Genomic DNA, 21,526 nt, shown 5'->3' with positions numbered 1-21,526 from the left:
GGGGGTCAGAGGTCGGCGGGCCGCCGTCTGCCGTCATTCATAAGGCCTGGCTCTGGGCAGTAGTGGCTGGGCGGCCTGGAGTCGCCTCCAGCCACAGTAGGAGCTTTAGAAGGATGCTGGGCCTCCGGAACAAGGGGTGGCTGGGAGGGGCGCTCACCCTGGGCTCATACCAGTAGAAAGAATTGGCACGCATTCACTACATTACTTGGCACAACATCCTTACCATGTAGGCACTATTATCCCCATTTTACAGATGAGGAATCGGGAGCACAGCCAGGTCCCTGGCCGCACGTTCTTAAGGATGCCTATTTAAGACACACACAGTCAGAGGATAGTGGTACTGCAGTGTTTACCAACCCTGCCCAACTGGAATGTGGGGAGGGACAATGCTTTGTGATGGGGGCTGTCCTGTGCAATGCAGGGTGTTAAACAGTATCCTTGGCTTCTACCCACTAGATGCCTGTAGCATACACTACTCTCTCCTGCCCCAACTACCTACAACCAAGTCTCTAGACGTTGCCAAATCATCTTAGTTAAGACTGACAGGAGGTGCGAAAAGGGGCCAAAGCCTGGACCTACCAGCTCTCCCTGACTTGGATGGGCTAGTCCAGTCTCAAGGCTACAAGCCGACTCAAAGCTCTGCTTAATCACTTGCACTAACTCCATGCAGCTGTCTGCACCCTTGCTCCCAGGCCAACCAGCAGTCCCAGGGAGGGAGGGTTTAGGCTTCCTTGTGAAATAATGGGAAAAGGGGGGCCAGCCAAACACTCTACTTCAGGCTGTGGAGTTACATATTAAGGTTAAGTAACATTTAATAAAAGTGTGGCTTTGTATATGTACTTGGAGATCATGATGTGAAAGTTAATGTGATCCTGTGGACCATGGTCAAAGTCTGAAATCACTGGTCATCTCTTATCTCTAGAACAGCTGGTGTGCTCAAGATCTGACAAAGAAAACACTCTCCCCAAAGCTGAGTCTGGAGTACAACTATACAACCAAGTAAAATGACTAAGAAGTCAAGCAAGGGAACAACAACAAAAAAACTCATTGTCATTGAGTTGATTCTGACTCAGCTACCTGCTTTGGGTTTCCAAGGCGGTAAATCTTTACGGGAGTAGACTGCCCAGTCTTCCTTCCATGGAGTGGCTGGTGGGTTTGAACTGCCAGCCTTCTAGTTAGCAGTCAAATGGCTTAGGCACTATGCCACCAGAGTTCCTTAAGCACAGGAACAAGGGCAGTCAATGTACCCAACAGGGGAAGAGACACCTCCACTGTTAGGAAGGCAGGTGGATGGAGCTGCCTCCACCCACCTGAGACACAATAGAAACAATCAGTCTCAATGAAGTGCTTTTTATTTTTAGAACAAAACCAAAATTTTATATTTTTAAATATAAAAACCTTTTAATATACAAACTGTAATCACAACAGCATCCACATAGCATTGAGGGGATGGGGTGGGAGGAGGGCTGGGGAGGTGGACGGGGGCAGCAAATTCAAGGGGGAAAGATTTTCAGGCTCCTGACAGCTTCCCTTGCCCACACTCACTGTGGCCCATTACAGCAAGAGGTCTTGGCAGAGGGTAAATCAAAGCTGCCAGAGGGGCCTTGATGCTGACACCAAGACAGCCAGAGCACAGCAGACTCTTCCATCATGCCACCTCCCCACCATTCAAGTCTCTAGGGAACACCAGGTCCAGTTAGGAGGTAACAGGAAGGTGCTGTGACTGAAAGGAGAGGCACCAGCAGATCACACTTTGGAAGCAGTGTTTTCCAGGGGCTGCTGGGTTGAGAACTGAAAATCCTAGAAAGACACTGTACCCAAGTTCACCTCCTAACCAGAAAGCTGGGGGATCTGTTTAAATGTTTGGGAAGGAGAAAGAATGGCACAGCCTTTGACCCAACAGGGCTGGAACCTTGCCAGACATTGACCAAGAAAGCCTCAGAGGCAGGCCAGGGAGGTCTGTGGGAAGCAGCTTTGGGGTAATGATACTCAAGGGACCACAACGGCCTCCAGGTGAATTTATAGTGTGTGGAAGAGAGAAAGGATGCAGAAAGAAGAACTGAGTACCTGCTTCTTACGGGCCTGTGGAGTCAGTGTGAGATGATTCTTCTGGGCAGGGAAAGAAGACCTGTTCTTTTCTCAGGGCCCAGTCTGACTGGTTTGATGTAGGTAACAGGCCCAAAGTCCTCCAAATGGCCCACATGGTTCTCTGGGAGGCCAGGGTGCCCTTGCTCCAGATGTGTCAGGAGACTAGCTGTGGTCCTGGCTGAGCCCAACCAGGGCCTGAGTTCCCACAGTTAGATGCAATCCATTGAGTTCTCAGGGAGGAGGCTGGGGATGCAGCCAGGGAGGCCCAGGCCTTTGACAGGAGTGCAGCTGAGGGGGAGGCTGCTGCTCAAAGAAAGGTCCTGGTTTTCGATAGCTTCCCTGTCTGTGTTATCCCAGTTGATGTGGAAGCGGGTCACCCGAGGGTTGGAAGCCAAGATGTTCCGCTGGAGCTGGGGCAGGAAGAGGAGAGTCAAGCCTTGTCATGTGTCCCTCATTACTCCCCCACAGCCAGGACAACCCCAGTGGCTGCCCCAAGTCCAGGAAGAACAGAACTTGCTTATCCCACCAACCATGTAAAGAAATCCAAGGCCTTGTGCCACCACTTAGGACTATCTACTCTGAGTTCTAAGGCATGTCTCTGGAAACAAAGATACTCTCTTCCCTGGTCTGGCCCAGCAAGAACTAAGCATGACTAAAAACTTTAAGCAATGACTTTGGCTCCCAATTGTAATGACTCACCTCCCCTATTGTGGAGGGGCCACCTGTCTGAAGCAGAAAGTGCAGAGACAGGCCCTACCTGAGAAAAGTCTGGCTTCTGTGGTGGGTTCTCCCGCAGCTCAGGGTTAGGGTACTCATTGTTGACGTAGTAGCCCACACGGATGAACTCCTGTCCATGGTAGGTGCAAGTGATGAGGACCACGGTCACACCCACAGCATCGGTCTCAGGGATGAGGGATGGGTTGGGGGCATCAGCCTAGAAGAAACACATCCTGGACATCAGTGTGCAACAGTGACCCCTTCACCAGTGGTAACAATGATTCCTGAAAACAGATTTACTGACCAAAAAGTATGATCTCTGCCCTCAGAAGTTTGCAATGTAAGGAAGAAAACAGAGAATCAACTGTACAAATGACTGTAAAATTTTTAATGTGATAGGTACCCAGAGTGTTTACCAGATGTTCCCAGCAGAGGTCCTGAGGTATCAGTAAGCTGCTCAGTATGGCCCTAGAGGGCAATAAGCAAAGGGAAGGTGGCGTAAGATGAAGCTGAACAGGTGAGCAGCAGGGACCAGACCACACTGGGTTTGCTGGTGAGTTAAGAGTTTGGGAAAGCAAAATGTTTAGCAAGTGAGTGCCATGTCAGAATTGTGTCTGAAAAGAAGATTCTGGCTTTATGTGCTGATGGGATGAGAGGGAGACTGGCTGACAGGCTACAGCAGTCATCTTGGGACCTGGCAGTGAAGAGGGACCAAAGAAACAGACTTGAGATGTGTTGTTATACACGGATCTGGCAATATAATTTGTGGGGCCCAGTGCAAAATTAAGATGAAGGGCTCCTTGTTAAAAAATTAAGACACTGCAAACAACCCCCAAAACTACTGCCCTGATATCAATCTTTAAACCTCAAATCAAAAATATCCCCTGAAATCGTCTTAAAACCAGTAATAGTTTAGCTTCACTTGTAAAGAACATGTGCTCTGAGCATGGTGCTCTTCGAAGATCTATCTATGGGATCAAACTGACACCAGCAACTTGGAGGATAAGATAGGAAATTTATGGGACAGTTAGTTTACGTGAATGGGGAAGGAACAGCTCAGAAAGGGGGGGTGAGAATGGTTGCACAACTGGAAGAATGTAATCAGTCACTGAATTATACCTGTAGAAATGGTTGGTATATGTTCTATTGTGTATATTTTCAATAATAACAACAAAAAAAATATCGTTATTTTTGTCCCCAAAAAATATGTGTTGTAATTCGTAACCTGTATGCCTGTGGTTATAATTCCATTTGGGAATAGGTTGTCTTTGTTGTGTCAATGAGTCAGGATTAGTGCAGGGTGAGTCTCAAGTCCATTTTCTTTTGAGACTGAGGAAGACAAATGCCAAGCCATAGGAAGAGTGCCCAGGAACAGAAGCAGAAGAGACAAGGCCCTTCCTCCAGAGTCCAGAAAAAGCCTTCCCCTAGAGCTAGCCCCCTGATGTAAGACTTCTAGCCTCCTAAACTGTGAGAAAATAAATTTGTCAAAAGTCAAGAAATCAGATGTCGTACTGCACTGGGCAAATCTGCTGCAAAAGACTGCATTAAAGAGTTAAGGAGCAAAGATGTCATTTTTGAAGACTAAGGTGCATCTGACCCAAGCCATGGCATTTTCAATCGCCTCATATGCATGTGAAAGATGGACATGAATAAGGAAGACAGAAGAAAAGCTGATGCCTTTGAATTGTTTTGGCGAAAATACTGAAAATACCACAGACTTCCAGAAGAATAAACAAATCTGTCCTGGAAGAAGTATAGCTGGAATGCTCTTCAGAAGTGAGAATGGGCAGACTTCATCTCACCTACTTTGTTCATGTGTCAGAAGGGAGCATTCCCTGGAGAAGGATATCAGGATATCATGCTTGGTAAAATGGAGGGTCAGTGAAAATAGGGGAAGACCCTCAATGAGATGGATTGACACATTGGCAGCAATGATGGGCTCAAGTATAGCAAAAATTGTGGGGATGGCGTAAGACCAGGCATTGTTTTGTTCTGTTGTATGTAGGGTTGCTATAAGTTAGAGCCGACTCGATAGCATCTAATAATAGCAACAGTCACTCACTTGTGGTATTTTTTATAGCAGCACTAGATAACTAAGAAGGAGCTCTGGTAGCATAGTGGCTAAAGCACTTGACTGCTAACCAGAAGGCTGGCGGTTCAAACCCACCAGCCACTCCTTGGAAGGAAGGTTGGGCAATCCTACTTCCGTAGTGATACTGCCTCGGAAACCCAAGGAGGGGTCGCTATGAGTCGGGGCCGACTCGACGGCACATAACAACAACAACAACAACAGATAACTAAGATAATTATATATGTAAGAAAAAGCTCTGTCATTAGCCATTAGAGAGATGCAAATCAAAACAACAATGAGGTACCATCTTGCTCCAGCACTAGTAGAAAAGTTTAACAAGACAGAAAATAACAAATGCTGGTGAGGATGTGAAGAGACTTTGACTCTCATACACTGCTGGTGGGCCTGTAAAATGATACAACCATTGTGGAAAGCAGTATGGTGATTCCTTCAAAAGTTGGAATTAGAAATACCATTTAACCCAGCAATGCTATTACTAGGTATATATCCTAAAGAAGTGAGAGCCAGGACAAGAACAGATATATATATATATATATATACATACCCCATGTTCATTGCAGCACTATTTACAATAGCCAAAAGATGGAAACAACCTAGGTGCCTATCAACAGAAGAATGGATAACCAAACTATGGTATATATACACAATGGAATACTATGCAACCCTAAAGAATAATGGAGAATCTGCAAAACACTGCATAACATGGATGAACTTGAAGAACATTGTGCTGAGTGAAATAAGTCAATCACAGAAGGGCAAATATTGTATTAGTCCATTATTGTAAAAAGTCAAGGAAAGGTTTATACATGGAAGGAAATTTTTTTTGTTGGTTACCAGGGTAGGAGGGGAGAGGAGGGAACATTGCTAGACAGGCAGAGATAAGTATTGATTTGGGTGAAGAAAAGGGCAATATACCAAATGTGAGTGATCAACACAGTGGCACTGAGGAAGAGGAAGACATAGAGAGGTACATGGGAGGTACAGACAACAAAGATGAACTCTTTTGCACACACAGTACCATGTTGTTAATAACTGCAAACACTGATCTACGAGTGGATAGATGGGTGGACAGAATGATCGATTAGGTATGTCTATTCAGGCAGAAGTGTGCCCATGACCATGTATAGGGTTGGCAGACAGTGTTTCTACAAGTATAATTGTACGTTCTGTAAGAATCCCAAGGTATATAGTAGAGCTGACAAGGGACAAGGTTGTAGTTACTTCTTGGTCACAGCCAGCTACTCAGAGGGATTAAGTACTTGGACCTGTGGGCTCAGGACCATGGTCTCAGTGGACATCAAGCTCAATTGGCATAACATACTACACAAAAATATTGTTCTACATCCTACTTTGGCAAGTAGTGACCAGGATCTTAAAAGCTTGCAAGCAGCCACTTAGATGCTACAATGGGTCTCTCCTTGTCCACAGCAAAGAAGAATGAAGAAAAACCAAAGACACCATGGAAACAATTAGTCCAAGTGACTGGTACATTACATGATCCTCAGACTATATGACTATGAGATGAGAAGAACTATATGATACCTGGCTACCACTGTCAACTACACAGAGGGGGATCTATGTAGGAGATCCTGGATAGAGTGGGAGAACAATGTGAAACAAAACTCAAGATCATTAAAAAAAAAAAAAAAGACCAGGTTTGCTTGTCTGATAGAGGCTGGTGGAACCCCTGAGACTATGGCCCCTAGCTGCCTTTCACATCTGGAATTGAGCCCACTCCTGTGGATTCCAGCCAAACAAAAGACAGGCATATGAGGTGAACATTTACATTAGGTAGATGCACTCCTTGGAGAGACTGATCATGAGATCAAAGAAGAACTGTGTATACACAGGGAGATAGCTCAAGGGGCAGAAGGGCATGGGAGGGAAGGACACAGGGAAAAGGTGGCTATGGGGGGAAGACGTGGGAAGTGAGTTGTTACATTAGGGGAAATTTCAGTCAATGTCATGAGACAAAGTATATGTGAGCTGCTGTATGGAAAGTGAATTTGCTCTGTAAACTTTCACCCAAATCACAATGGTGAGATCCCCGAGACTATGGCCCCTAGCTCCCCTTCAGGTCTGGAATTGAACCCACTCTTGTGGCTTCCAGACAAACAAAAGACAAGGATATGAGGTGAACATTTACATTAGGTAGATACACTCCTTGGAGAGGTCAATTATGGGACAACAGAAGGGCTGTATATATACACGGAGATAGCTCAGGGGCAGGAGGGCATGGTAGGGAAGGACACAGTGAAGAGGTGGCTATGGGGAGAAGTGGGAGGAGAGCTGTTGCATTGTGGAAAATGGAAGTCAATGTCATGAGACAAAGTGTATGTGAAATGCTGTATGGAAGATCAATTTGCTCTGTAAACTTTCACCCAAATCACAATAAAAATTTTTAAAAGATTAAAAAACAGTAACAGCACAGAATTAAATTGAATATGGGGGCCTGTAGGCTCTCTGGTAGCATAGTGCCTAAGGCACTTGACTGGTAACCAGAAGGCTGGCGGTTCAAACCCACCAGCCACTCCTTGGAACGAAGGTTGGGCAGTCTACTTCCGTAGAGATACTGCCTCGGAAACCCAAGGAGGGGTTGCTATGAGTTGGGGGCCGACTCGATGGCACATGACAACAACAACAACATGGGGCCCTGTGTGATGACATGAGTTGCATGCCCAGGAAGCTGGCCCAGGTCACGGAGTAGAGATGGGGCTTGGTGGCAGATAGGATACAGGGCAGGTAAGGGGGTTAGGAGATGTGATGGGCACAGTAATAAAGTGAATGGATCTGAGCTACTCTCAAACTTGAGTGGGCAAAAGGTCACCTGAGGAGCTTATACCCTATATTTCTGACAAGCCAGGTGATGCTTGGTAAGAGTGATCCAGGAGTTAAATCAGGGACTCTAGGTAACAGATTTAACACAGAGGTAGAGGTGAGGAAGGTGTGTGAAGTTCCTGAGACCTCTAAAAGTTTAGAGTTGCCAAATAGGCAGTTTACAGATCAGGAAAGCTCTCTTCTACAGTCTCAAGAGGAAGAGCCAAGTTTTGAACCTGAACATTGGTCATTGAAAAAAGAGGACATTTCTAGGAGTCATGGACTACCCACCTAAGGTCTCGTCTTTCTTACCTGAAAGACAAACATGTGTCTCCCGGCTGGGACAGGGCCAACCAGCACCGAGTCTAGGATCTGATCAAACTCCTCACTCTCAGCTGAGCCAACGTAAATGATCTTCCACTCCAGGTCTGCAAGGACATGTGGGGTATTAAGGAACTGAAATAGGTTGACAGCAGAAGGTAGGGAAAGGGTCTTCTCTTGTTAATTTTGCACAAGTCTTTAATATATCAAAAGACTGTTATTTCCCCAAAACACCTGCTGTCCTCTGAGCACCAAGCAGCAGGCACTGCAGTCCTAAACACAGGCGTGCAGCCCTACTTCCCAAAGTGCAATCTCATGCGTGGGCCTAGCCTTGCCAGGTGACCTTGACTCTGCACCTGGGGGAAATGGGCCTCTGGGAACCTACGGGCAAACCGTATGGCAAAGGCTGAATTAAGACCCACGTGACTGAGGCATGCCAAGGAGGGAACAACAGGAGTTGGGCCATTCCAGGGCCCTGCCCACTGGGTGCTGGGACAGGAAGTAGCATCCTCTTTCACACACAGGGATCGGTGCCACCAAACTGAGTAGATCCCTCGACAACTGGGGCAGGGCAGCAGATTCCAATCCAGCAGGAGAGCAGTGGCAGGAGGGGAAGGCAAGGCCACTGGGAAAGCTGCCTATCCCCAGGCCTCCAGATCCAGCACCAAATCATGCTTCCTCCAGGGACTTTCAGGTAAGGGCACCACCATCAACCCACATGGCACTTTGGGGTCACCCTCTGAACCCCAACTCTCTGACATCCCATGCAGTAGAAGGGTACCATTCTTGAGTATGTATGGGTGACAGTACGGAGACTTTGCCTATCCATCAAAGTGGTTCTGGTGACCACTTCCTCTTACAGGAGTCCAAGTGTACCAGGGGCAAGGTCATGCTAGTACAGGGACTCCTGGCATGAGACCTAAAACTTATTTTAGGTTCTTTGAAATTGCACAATCAACAGCTCCAACAGCTGGAGTTTCACAAGAGCTGATTTTCACAGGAAGCAAATTCTCTTGGACACTGCCCTGCTCCTTGGTCAAGCCTCATACAAGAGCATCCAACTGTGAGCAATGCTGGGCCACCAACTAAAGGTTTGTCACCACAGCCCAAGCCTGTCCTCCAGCCACTGCTTTCTGTCCCCATGTACTTTCACCCAGGCCCTCTACTCAGGAATCCTAATAGACCTATGGGATATGGGTACACTTTGGCTCAGTAGGGTTCATTCAGCCAAACTCCAGTATGTTATTATTTGCAGAGAGGAAGTTTAGTTCATTGGCTTATTTTTGTTACAAGTAGTGATACAACTAGAATTAAATTTTTAGAACAGAAAGACAAGCTAGTCCTGATCTCACCTTCCTACTATAATTACCTATATCCTTCTGGTCTTTTCCTCCATAACCAGCAGGGTCCTATGTGTACATTTACCTAAAGTGCTTCAGGAGACAGAAAAGAGATTCAAAAATAGTGGGCTATGGTTGGGCCACAAGGAGCTCTGGTGGCCTAGTGGCTAAGGTATTTGACCACTAACCAGAAGGTTGGTGGTTCAAATGCACCAGCCACTCCACAGAAGCAAGACAGGGCAATCTATGTCTGTAAAGATTTACTGCTTTGGAGACCCAACAGAGGTTGCTATCAGTCAGAATCAACTCGATGGCAGTAGGTTTGGTTTGGTTGTACCACAGGTACTCAGTGGTGTCTAGCTGAGGTCAATCACTGTTGGTGAAACCTAAACAAAAACCATGTGAATGCTGACTGGAGGAGAAAACACACTGCAGAAGTAAGTGGACTGCAGTGGCTCCCATAACCTGGTTCAGAAAGAAACTGAGGAATTAACCAAGGGCCACAGACAAACACTGACTCAAGAGTAAGAGAAGCTGATGAAATGGTCTACAGAAGGCAGAAGATGACTAGAATAACGGTCTACAAATTGGATCTCCTTAAATTTCCTGAAGCGTTTTAAGCAGAGACATCCACAAATGGTTTCATTTTTGAATATAACCTTTCTTTGGAGTCAAATATAGGACAGTAGTATACACAGCACACACACATATAACTACTGAATACAGGACATAAATGCCCAATTGTACACATGCAACACTGTATACTTAACCTTATGGGAAACTTCAAGGGCAAAGTGAGTGCATTAAGTTTTGTCTTTATGCCCTAACATTACAATCTAACTCCCACACAAGATGCCCCTCCACTATGTAGAAAAACTAAAACAAAACCAGTAATAGGATTACAAACAAATACAAATTATTATAGTTGAACTACGTGGGGAGTCTGTTTCCTGTTGTTGTTTTTTAAAAAACAATACCTAGTATGCCTTTTTCTGTGTTATCATTTTGACTTTCTTTATAATTATACAGATGAACCTTGGCCTCACCACAGCATATGAGCCCTGGGTCAGAACATCTGGCTTCTATGACTTACTCAACTAGTGTCAGTTGAATTTCTCAACTAAACTGGGAGAAAACACACCTAACCTATTAAGTGTGGGTCCATGCCTTGGAGATATCTAGTTCCAGATGTTACAGAGAAGAGTGAGCAAAAGGGGCTTAGAACCCTTGAGAAATGGGGGTTGGCTAAATGACCAAGGGTTGGATGGCTTGTCAGATTTCAACTGCAGCACAGAGAGGTGAAAAGACTGACTGAGATTTCCTCAGGACCAAAGAGACTTCTAAGACAGGCCCACTCCATTTGTTTGGAAGGCAGGAAACAGATTCTGCTTTGTGGGAAGCCATGAAAAGGCAGAAGGCAAGGTGGGAGGTCAGAGTCACCAAAGGCCATAGGAGGTAGAACCAAAGAGTCTGGATTTCCAGGCCAGGTCTTGATTTCCAACTTAAGTTCTTCTGAACAACCGCTCTACTAACTCAAAAAACTCACTGACTCACTGCCATGGAGTCAATTATGACTCATAGCGATACCCATTGAGTTTCTGAGGAGGTAAATCTTTACAGAAGTAGATTGCCCCATCTTCCTCCTCAGGAGTGGCCGGTGGTTTTGAACCATCAACCTTCTGGTCAGCAATCAAATGCCTTAGACATTATGCCACCATAGCTCCTTAATAGTTCTACTATCTGGCATAATTGGGAGCTCTGGTAGCATAGTGCCTAAGGCATTTGACTGCTAACCAGAAGGCTGGCAGTTTAAACTCACCAGCCACTCCTCAGAAGGAAGATAGAGCAATCTACAGTAGTGATACTGCCTCGGAAACCCAAGGAGGGGTCGCTATGAGTTGGGTCCAACTTGATGGCACATAACAACAACAACATCATCCAGCATAATTAAGAGTGCCCCCTTTACTCTCTTTTGGGAGCTCTGGTGGTGTAGTGCCTAAGCACAACCAGAAGGCTGGCAGTTCAAACCCACCAGCCACTCCTCAGAAGGAAGATTGGGCAGTCTACTTCTGGAAACCCAAGGAGGGGTCGCTATGACTCGAATCAAATCAAGTGGACAGTAGGGTGTTTGGTTTGGTTACTCTCTTTTGGGAGCTCTGGTGGTATGATGGTTAAGACATTTGACTGCTGACCAGAAGGCTAGCGGTTCAAACCTACAAGCGACTCCTCAGAAGGAAGACTGGGCAATCTACTCCCATAGAGATATTGCCTCAGAAACCCAAAAAGGGGTCCCTATAAGTTGAATCAATTCATAGGCAGTTGAGTTTGGATCCCCCCATCTTTTGAGGGTCCTGATTTGGCAATAAATTGTATGGTCCTTCCTATTTATAGTCTACCTTTAAAGCAGGGAATGCTTTCTTTCTTTCCTTCACCCCCACAATAAGAGCAAAAACAAAGAACCTGGACTCAGAACTCAGAGACAAGCTCTTATCCCAACATTTCAACAAACTGGATGTGTGACCTTAGAGAAGTCATCCTACTCCCTCTATTTAAAAAGAAAACTCCGCAGGTTGACTTTAGCCTTTCCTGCCTCGATTCTATAAACAGATTACTAAAGTCAAAGGGCAAGGACTTCCTTGGAATAAAACACTAAATAACGGCCATGCAATCATTTTTAATTCAAGGAGCACAAACAGGCTGATTGAAACTCAATCTCCTGCCATCTGGGAACTGTGAATCCCTTAACCTATTAGCTCCTTACATCTCCTCCTGGCTTTAAAATTAAATCTTATTCCACAGTGTCATTCTACACTTTATTTATTTATTTACACCCAGCCCTGTTCCAGCAAGGATTTAACTCAGCTTACTCTATAGTTAGTCACAAATGGACTTCTTAATTTAAAAAAAGAGTGTGAGACACCAGGGGGAGACTGACCCATTGGCTCATGCAGAGGGCACACACAGTTCAAACTAGCCACAAGCTAATCCAAGCAGCAGGCTCTATGAGCAAACCACACACCTGCCACTGAGAGGTGCTAGTAAGCACCCGGGCCTCACCTCAGCTGCTGCCCCTTCTCCTTTAATAGCCAAATAGAGAGGTGGTCTTACAGAGTACTTCCTTCTGAAAGCAGGGCTTGCCTGTTAGCTGTGCCAAAGCTCCCTAGGTAACCATAGCCATTTGGTTTTAGTTTTTTATAGACCTCTTCTTGAAAGGTCTTTCACTCTTTGTGGCTCCTATTTTCTCATGTGTGAGATGACAGCCTGATCTACCTTCATGTCATACAGACTTATAAGCACACTCATGAAAGCACCTTGGAAAAGATGCACAAAAGGTTGTGACTCCCAGTTGACTGTTTGAAGCCAGACGCTGTCTCAGCTCAGCCTGTCCCCCCACCCCCAGACTAGGACAGACCATCAAAAGTGCTGGAAGAATTGCTACAGTTAAGACAGCTGGAACCTGGCAGGCAAACCCTGGGAACCGGCTCACACCTGTCTGGCATATGACTATGCCACCCCTCAGATGGGTGGGTGGGTGTTCATCTAAGCTGACGAGCAGAGTGGAGGGAACAGGAGCTTGGGAGTAACAAGCTACCCTTTAAGTCTGGTCGCCAGGTCATCCCTCTCCAGGTGAAGCTTGAGTTTAGGTCAGATGGAACAGGAGAAAAGCCAGGTTCTAGAGCGTGTGCTCTGGGATGGAGAGCACAAGCAGAAGTTGGGGGTAGGGAGCAGGAAAGAGGTTTAAATGTTAGCAGGTTGGGGAGATGTTAGCTGTTAGGGGAGATGGGGTGAGTTGAAGTATTGTCACAGGGAAGACAGTCTTCAGGGAGGAAAAGGAAGGTGACTTTGAGGGGGCATCTCCACTGGGGAAAAAGGAAGGGAGCTTGGGGAGAGGTCTCCACAGGGAAAATGAGGGGGTTGGGGTCTCTACAGGAAAAAAATGAATTGAGAGTGTCTGGCCACAGGGGGTTGGGATGAGTGGGCTATTTCATCCCATTGGGTAGCTGAAAGTGGGTCTGGCTTTACAGAAATGGAGTGACTTGGAAGGTGTCTTGTCATAGGAAAGAATGGAGGCTGAGAAGCTCTCTACTTAAATCGGTGGTTGGGAGGAGCACCACCAAAAAAAAAAAAAAACAACAAAAAAGAAGGATGTCTCCACAGGGAAGCAGCAGGACAGTGTGTATGAGGGGTTCTCCATGAAAAAGTTGGGGCTGGCTGTGAGTGGGGTCTCCATGGCAAGGTCAGGGTTGGCTATCTGTGTGTGGGCCTCAAGGGGAGGTTAGGGTTGGCACTGGAAGAGGCCCTAATGGGGAGGTCGAGGTTGACAGGGGTGGGAGGTGTCTCTACAGGGAGCTCAGAATTGGCTGTGAGGGGATGTTTATGGGGAGGTCAGAGTTGGCTGTTGGAGGGTAACGGGAGGGGGGGAGTTAGTGTTGGTATTGCAGGGGCATCTCCAAGGGGAAGTCAAGGTTGATGGGAGTGGGAGATGTCTCCAGGGGGAGGTCGGAGTTGGTCGTGGGAGGGTGTTCACGGGGAGGTCGAGGTTGACCGTGGGGGTGTCTCCAAGGTAAGTTGGGATTGGCCGTGGGGGGGTTGTCTCCACACAGGCCCAGCCTCACCGTCCGCCAGGGCCTCATTGCACTCGAAGCTGATCTCGAACCGGAAGGGGCTGTGGAAAGGGCTCGGATTCTCCAACACCGCCACGTTCAGCACAGACACCTTGGCCATCACCTCGCCGGGCTGGGGCTGGTACCAGGGCTGAGGCCGGACCGAGGCCAAGATAAGAGTCTGCGTCCGGTGGGTCAATAGACAGCGTTTCCCAAGGCCGCTCCCGCCTCCCCTCTACGCGGGCCAAAGTACGCACCTCGTTCGCGCGCCGCCTTCAAATAGCCGCTCCGCCCTCCAGCCAATCATCGCCAACGCTCGTCGGCGGCGCAAGCCCGCCCCCAGCCAATCCTGGAGCGCTGATCGGCGCGCGCGGAACATTCCAGGCCCAATATACCGAGCTCCCTCTCCGGCGAGCGCGAAGGGGCGGAACTATCTCCTCGCTCCATTGAGCGTCCATTCCCACCGGGGAGCCAATCCCCAGTGCCTCCGACTCGGACGCAGGGGGCGGGAGTGGGCGGAGAACAGAGCGCTGGGCTCCTCTTGGCCAATCCCACGGATTCTCGCACTAGCGTGGCGCGCGCTTTGCTCCGCCCTTCTGGGCCAAGCATCCCTCGGGGGCAGCGCCGCCAACGGCCGAGCGGGGGCGCGCGACGCTCGCTGAAGAGGGCGGGAAAGGCGGTGCTCGCACCAGCGGTGATTGGCAGGCGGGAGTGGGTGTGAATAGGCTATTGGCTGGGTTGACCGCGGGGCGGGACTCGTGATAGCTAGAGCTGCTGTGGGGATTAGCCGGATGTGGGGGGATGTCGGGCGTCTGCGTGGTTGCGTCGGGTCTGAAGAAAAAGAGGCGCGTTTGTGGCTTCGGTGTCTGTCAGCAGGTGAGCGTTACCGGGAGCTTTACTGAGTAGCTCTTGGCCCTTCATGTCTGGCCGCCGGGGAGTCCGTTGTGAACGTTATGAACGTTTGATTCAGCCCTGAGGGGACACGGAGCGGCGACAACACGTTGCGCTTGGACTGTCCTCGGGACTGCAACCTGTTTCGAATCCCTTTCTCCTCACCTCGAGGGCCGCTGGGCGGTTTCAAGTAGTTACTCCTCGAGCGTATCGCGGCAAATGGGAGTTCGTGAGCGTTCGGGGATAGGTGTAGGTTTGAGTTCAGGCTCTGCCACTTCCGTCTCCTTGCTCATTGAACGGGACTGAAAATTCTCTGACGTGAATCATGACTCTACAATACTTTTTGAAACTTCTCTGTCCCCGGTCCGAACCACCGTTTCCTCTTGCCTGGAAGACTAGGAGCTTCCACACCCATTCTTTTCCCTTCCTTCGGAGGCCAGTATTGTCCAGTGGAAAAGTAATGGCGAACTACATACTTAATTTTACATTTTCAAGTATCCGTATTAAAGACAGGAAAAGTGAAGTTAATAACATGTCACATCTAATCCAATATAGCCAAAGTATTATTTCACTGTATAATTATAAAAATGAGACGGCTTACATTCTTTCGGTATTAAAACTTAGGAAGGCGCTTGGTGGCGCAGTGGTTAAGACATTCAGTTGCTAACCCAAAGGTACGCAGTTCGAACGCACCAGCAGCTCCGTGGGAGACCGATGAGGCAGTCAGCTTCCATAAAGATTTAAATCCTATGGGGCAGTTCCACTGTCTCGTATGGCTGCTGTGAGTCGGAATCGACTTGATGGCAGGGGGTTTGGTTAGTGGGTATGGCTTGGAAATGCTGTGTGTGTTTCACACCTGCAGCACAGCTGAAATTAGGACACTAAATTTTTATCAGAAATAGTTCTTCTGCTTTTAGGTTTCATACAATTTACAGTTGAAAAAGTAGGTTCCTGTGTCTGAGTTGTTCCACATATACTTAAAAGTTTTCCATTAACTGAATTGCATTTTGGATTTTTAATTTGTAAAATTAAGTAAACTGAAAGTTCAGTTTGTAGTCAAACTGGCTATGTTCAAGTAGTCAGGGAGAAAGCTGGCTGTACTATTTGGAGAGTGCAAATCTAAAATAAATTACATCAGGTCACACCCCTACTTTAAATGTGAGTGGTTTTCCACTGTTGTGGAATGAGAGCAATGTCATCCAGACCCTGCATACTTTGGTTCGTATTACCCACTCAGCTCCAGCTTTCATCTAAACAAACCTTTTTTCTGTTCCTTAAAAAACTGACAGCCCTTAAGTTCTGCCTGGAACCTTTTACCCCAGTTCTTGGCCCAGCTAGTTCCTTCTCGTTCAGGTCACTTGGTTCAGAGAAGCTTCTCAAATAGTCCCTTGGATGGGGTTCAAACTCACTCTTTTGGTATTCTGGGCCTTTTAGGGTGGGGTGTAAGCCGCTACCTCTCTCTCTAGACCTCAGCAGCACTGATCCAAGCTACCAGCATCTCTCACCTGGCATCGATCCCAACTCAATAGTGACCCCTCCTTGGGTTTCCGAGATTGCTACAAAAGTAGATTGCCCAGTCTTTCTTCCAAGGAGTGGCTGGTAGGTTTTTCCCAGCAGCTTTCTGGTTAGCAGTCAGATGCCTTAGGCATTATACCACCAGAGTGACCTTCATGGTGCTAGGCATTTATTTTTGTATCTACCTCCTACATTAAGTAAATTTGTTGTTGTTAAATGAACTATAAGTTTTCTTTTGGCATTTGGCTGCAAGAAAATTCACATTTATAATCATGATTTTTTTGGCAAATACTGCACATACTTGGGAAATTTTTGTGACTCAAGAAAATCTAATTTCCAAATGTAATTTGGTTGTTTACGGATAACTAACTTTTTTTTTTTTTTTTTTTTTTTGCAAAGATGAACTCTCTTTTTTAATTTTAAGAGTGTATTTTACATTCAACATCACATTCAACGGGTGTTGTACATTGAATTTCACTATTTACCATCCCCAACCCTAACCCAGTCTGCTCCTCTCCCTACCCAGTAAACCACCCCCCATAGCTATGTACTCCTGTGTATCCTGCATTTCCTCCATGCAAATGTTGCCCCTCTGGTGCTCCGTGGTCAATTGCTCCAAGGGATGTATTTCCATAAAGTATGTGGGTGCATCACCCTAGGTTGAGTGGTCTGCATGTACATCTTGTTTACTTCTGGGTTGAGAGCCAGCTCCTGGGAGCGAGCTTTATTCCAGGCCCAGAATGTGTCCCAAGACCATAGTATTGGAGGGGAGGGTCTCACCAGACTCCATCTGACCAGTAATTCTGGTCATTATTGAGTTTTTGGATTTTGTTCCACGTTTTTCCTCCCACTCTATCAAGGATCTCCAGATTTGATCCTTTCCTGAGTGGTTGGCATTGCTAGCCGGGCACCATCTAGTTCTTCTGGTCTCAAGGTCCATCATGTCCTAGGGCTGATTGCTTCCAAATGCTCTTTTTTTTTTTTTTTTTTCCATTCTTCTTCACTTCTGACAATGGGAGACCATTAGCTGCATCTTAGATGGCCTCTTGAAAGCTTTTAAGACCCATTCGCTACTCACCAATGTAGGATGAGAACAAGACTTTTATATATTTTGTTGTGTATTGACACAGTCTTGTGTCCCTCAGTACTATGGTCCTGAGTTGGTAGATTTGTTAGATCTCTCTCACACAGTGTCTAGCTGTCTGTGAGGGATTACTTTATGTCTGTCTTCTGTTTTTCTGTAAATAACTAACCTATTGATGGATGAAGTTGCCATGATGTTAAATAAGGTTTCTAAACACTGAGACACTTACTCATTTCAACTTTACAGTTTTTATTTTTTCTCTGTAGAACTTTTTTTTTTTCCCCTTTATCCCCACTCTAACCTCTTCATAGGAGCTCTAGTAGCATAGTGCCTAAGGCACTTGACTGCTAACCAGAAGGCTGGCGGTTCAAATCCACCAGCCACTCCTTGGAAGGAAGATGGGGCAATCTACTTCCGTAGTGATACTGACTCGGAAACCCAAGGAGGCGTCCCTATGAGTCGGGTCCAACTCGACAGCACGTAACAACAACAACCTCTTCATAGCCCCTGAAAAGCTCATCAGCCACACACATTCAGCCTGTGGTGCAAATAGAGAAGATGGCCCTGGCTGTGATGAGTTCTCCACACAGCTGTATAAATGATCACACATCTGAACCAGATCACATCGTTCTCCTGCTGAAAACCTTCAGAAGCTTATCATATTTAAGGATGAATCTGGAAATCTTTGCTATGGCTTAGGAGGCCCTACATAGTGACCTCAGCTGACCTCTGGGACCTCATCTACCACTCTCTCTCTTGCCACCACTCTCAAGCCATACTGGCTTTATTGACTTTTTTTAAATACACCAAACCTCTTCCTGTTCAGGGCTTTGCACTTGATGTATCCTCTACTGCTATGTGCCTCCCCCAGATAATGGCTGTCTCATTCTCATCACTTATATTTCAGCTCAAATGTCCCTCTCAGAGAAATCTTTCAAGATCACCCTATTTATAGTATTATATAGTATTTCTTAATTGTATCAACCTTTTTTTTTTTTTAAACAGGTAGTCCTTGAGGTGGAGCAAGATCCATTCCTAAGTGTCTTTAAGTTGAGTTTGTAGGTAAGTCAAAACAGATACATACAGTTCTTATTTAGCCTTTGTTGTTATTATTTGCCATCGAGTCAGACCCGACTCATAGCAACCCCTCCTTGGGTTTCCGAGGCAGTGTCACTATGGAAGTAGATTGCCCAGCCGTCCTTAGAATGGCTGGTGGGGTTGAACCACCAGCCTTCTGGTTAGCAGTCAAGCTCCTATTTAGCCTTTAGTACAAGAAAAGGCTCAAAACCTTTCAGAGATTAAAAAGCTGCATGTGCAGCAAGTAAAGGTGATTGTGATGAAGAATTTGTTGGTTGGTTCAGTCATTCAGTTGTTTGAAAGGGAGGGCTAATTTACGTAACATTTAAGGACAAGAATTGTAACCTAGGAGAGCTTAGTGTATCTTACTTAGTGCTTACTGTATCTTAATAGCACTTGATAGAACTTGTGATTATGGTGGTTTAAAAATTTTGCTTACTACCTGTCATCATCCCTCAGAAGATTTAAAGCTGTTTGAGGGCAGGAATCTCACCTGGTTTGTTCATGTTAGGCCGGAGTAAACTCAGATGACCAACATTTCAGTTAGCAACTGGGCATGTTAATTTTAGTACCCCCAGGTGTCAGGCCCTGGTAAGACAGCCGAGGTGGCAGAACCTGCCCAGGCTGGAAAGTCCCATGTGATGATAAACTTCCTCCTGTGAAACCCCCTTATGCTAATAAGGCATAGACCCATGCTGATAGCTGATTGGACCCCGCTATTTCCTTAGTGTCTCCAATTAGGTCCTCTCTGTGTCTATAATAATCTATCCACCCTGCCCAGGGGTGTGACTTCTCTGGCTGTGAGGCAAGGGCAAGAGAACCTCGCCTGGGAATGCTAATAAACTGCGTCTCTGAAACAACTCCGTGTCCTGGTGTCTCAGTAGCTCAGCATTACCTTTGGTGCCGAAACCCGGGAAGAGAAGTAGAACTTGAGGGAATTCTTATTCCCCTTCTCCCTCTTCTTTCCGGACCAGGGAATTCCGGCCCTCTGCATCCACCACCGGTACGTCACATCTTAACTCTTCACTTAATGCCCACCGCAGAACATACATTTTGTATTTTGTTGTCTTCCATCCTTTGGGCCATTTTAATATTTTGGCTCTGGGCGATGAACCAGTGTCTACTACCAAATGGTTTGAATTGGTTCTGTTGTACTCCGTCTGCGTCTGACTGAGAGGTTGTGTGAATGTTTCTGTGATGCTCCAAGATCTAGGTCACGGAGTCTGAGTGGGCCCTCAGTTGATTTCCATGTGAAATTGGATTGGCTTAACAGCGTGGCTCTGCCCTCCGCTCTGGGGTTTATATGGAGACACCTTAGCCAAAGACTCACTTAAATCCCTGAGAGGGGAGCAGATAACCGGGCATATGACTGGTCCTCTGGACATGTCTCTAGTGTGATTACTTTTGGAAGACTTACTTACCCAAAGGTCTGAATTTTGTCCTGGAGTTTTCTGCATGCACTGGTTCTGGGGAAAAATCATGGTACCATGTCAGAAACTCCTCATGGTCTGGGAGATTGGTCACTTGGGGACGCCTGACATCCTATCTCCGTTGGGGGTCTTTCCTTGTTCGACTGTCTATAACGTCAGGTGGAGACGTCCACCTACGTAAAACAGTCTCCCTGGCACAGGATTCTGGAAACCCTATCCAAAAAACTCAAAACTCCAAAATCGATCCAACAACCCTTCTGGGGTGTTTATTAACGAACCTTCAGACCCTACTACTAGACCAGGACATCCACCCCAAACGCCTCATTTTTTACTCCACCATGGCATGGCCCCAGTACCCACTAGACAATGGCTCTTGCTGGCCAGAGCATGGGACTTTTGACTTTAACATCCTTACAGACTTAGATAATTTTTGCTGACTCACAGGCAAATGGCCGGAAGTCCCCTACGTCCAAGCCTTCTTTTATTTGCGTTCCCGACCCTCATTGTGCTCGAAATGTAATACCACCCAAATGCTCCTTGCTCGCGAAAACCCCAAACCTCACAAACCCAAGCCTCTCTCCCCCTCTGAAACCGCTCCAACAATTTACTCTTCCTCCTTCTCTGACCCACCTGAAACCTTTCCCCGCCCCCCGGACACCCTCCTTACTCTGCAGCACAACCCCCTCTCCCTCAGGTGGCACCGTCCTCCCTTCCCCCTACCCCTACAGCTCCTTATCCTCCTGTCTCACCTACCTCCCCAGACACCACCTCCTCCTCTACCTCTCCCCCCCTCTCCTCTCCGTGAGCCACCACACTCGTTCGCAGCAACCCCTTCTTTGCCTCTTGAGCGAAGTTGCTGGGTCTGAGGGAATTCTACCTGTCCGTGCCCCCTTCTCCCTGGCTGATTTATCCCAAATTGAGAAATGCTTAGGTTCTTTTCCAAATGACCCTACCACATACATCAAAGAATTCTGGTACCTTTCTCAGGCCTGTGATTTAACTTGGCATGACATATATGTCATCCTCTCCTCTACCCTCCTCCTGGGTGAAAAAGATAGAGTCCTTAGTGCTGCCTGGGAACATGCTGACCAAACCCACCTAACAGATAACACCATGCCTGTCGGAGCCGACTCTGTTCCAACACAAAACCCAGGCTGGGAGTACCAGCCTGACACCCAGTCTGGACAAACCGGGAGGTCCCACAGAGATATAGTGTTCCAATGCCTCCTGGCAGGTCTACAAGCTGTCTCTCATAAAGCAGTTAATTTTGACAAGCTCTGAGAGATTACCCAACTTCCTAATGAAAACCCGGCCACCTTCCTGAACCGATTAACTGAAGCCCTCACCCAGTTTACCCATCTGGACCCCTCCTCCCCAGCTGGAGCCACGGTCCTAGCCATTCATTTCATAACTCAATCAGCTCCTGACATTAGAAAGAAACTAAAGAAAGCTAAGAGAGACTCCAAACTCCCATCAGAGACTTAGTAAATATGGCTTTTAAAGTCTTTAACACCCAAGAGGAGAAAGTGGAGGCAGATAGGGAAGCTAGG

General features: G+C 46.9%; 1 protein-coding gene across 1 annotated transcript; it reads right to left on the bottom strand.

Moving 5' to 3' along the window:
- Nucleotides 1-2,297: 2,297 nt before the first annotated feature.
- Nucleotides 2,298-14,100, bottom strand: ASF1B (anti-silencing function 1B histone chaperone). The gene is made up of 4 exons (XM_007954360.2): nucleotides 13,992-14,100; nucleotides 8,027-8,142; nucleotides 2,846-3,022; nucleotides 2,298-2,498 (listed from the first exon to the last, which is right to left on the bottom strand). The coding sequence occupies exons 1-4, from the start codon at nucleotides 14,098-14,100 to the stop codon at nucleotides 2,298-2,300; spliced, it is 603 nt and encodes a 200-aa protein (XP_007952551.1).
- Nucleotides 14,101-21,526: the final 7,426 nt, after the last annotated feature.

The sequence above is a fragment of the Orycteropus afer genome, unplaced genomic scaffold (genome assembly GCF_000298275.1).
Source record: "Orycteropus afer afer isolate SDZICR_OR568_19922 unplaced genomic scaffold, OryAfe1.0 scaffold00460, whole genome shotgun sequence".
NCBI classification, from domain to species: Eukaryota; Metazoa; Chordata; class Mammalia; order Tubulidentata; family Orycteropodidae; genus Orycteropus; species Orycteropus afer.
The sequence above is the reverse complement of the archived record's forward strand: the minus strand, read 5'-3'. Positions and strand labels throughout refer to the sequence as shown.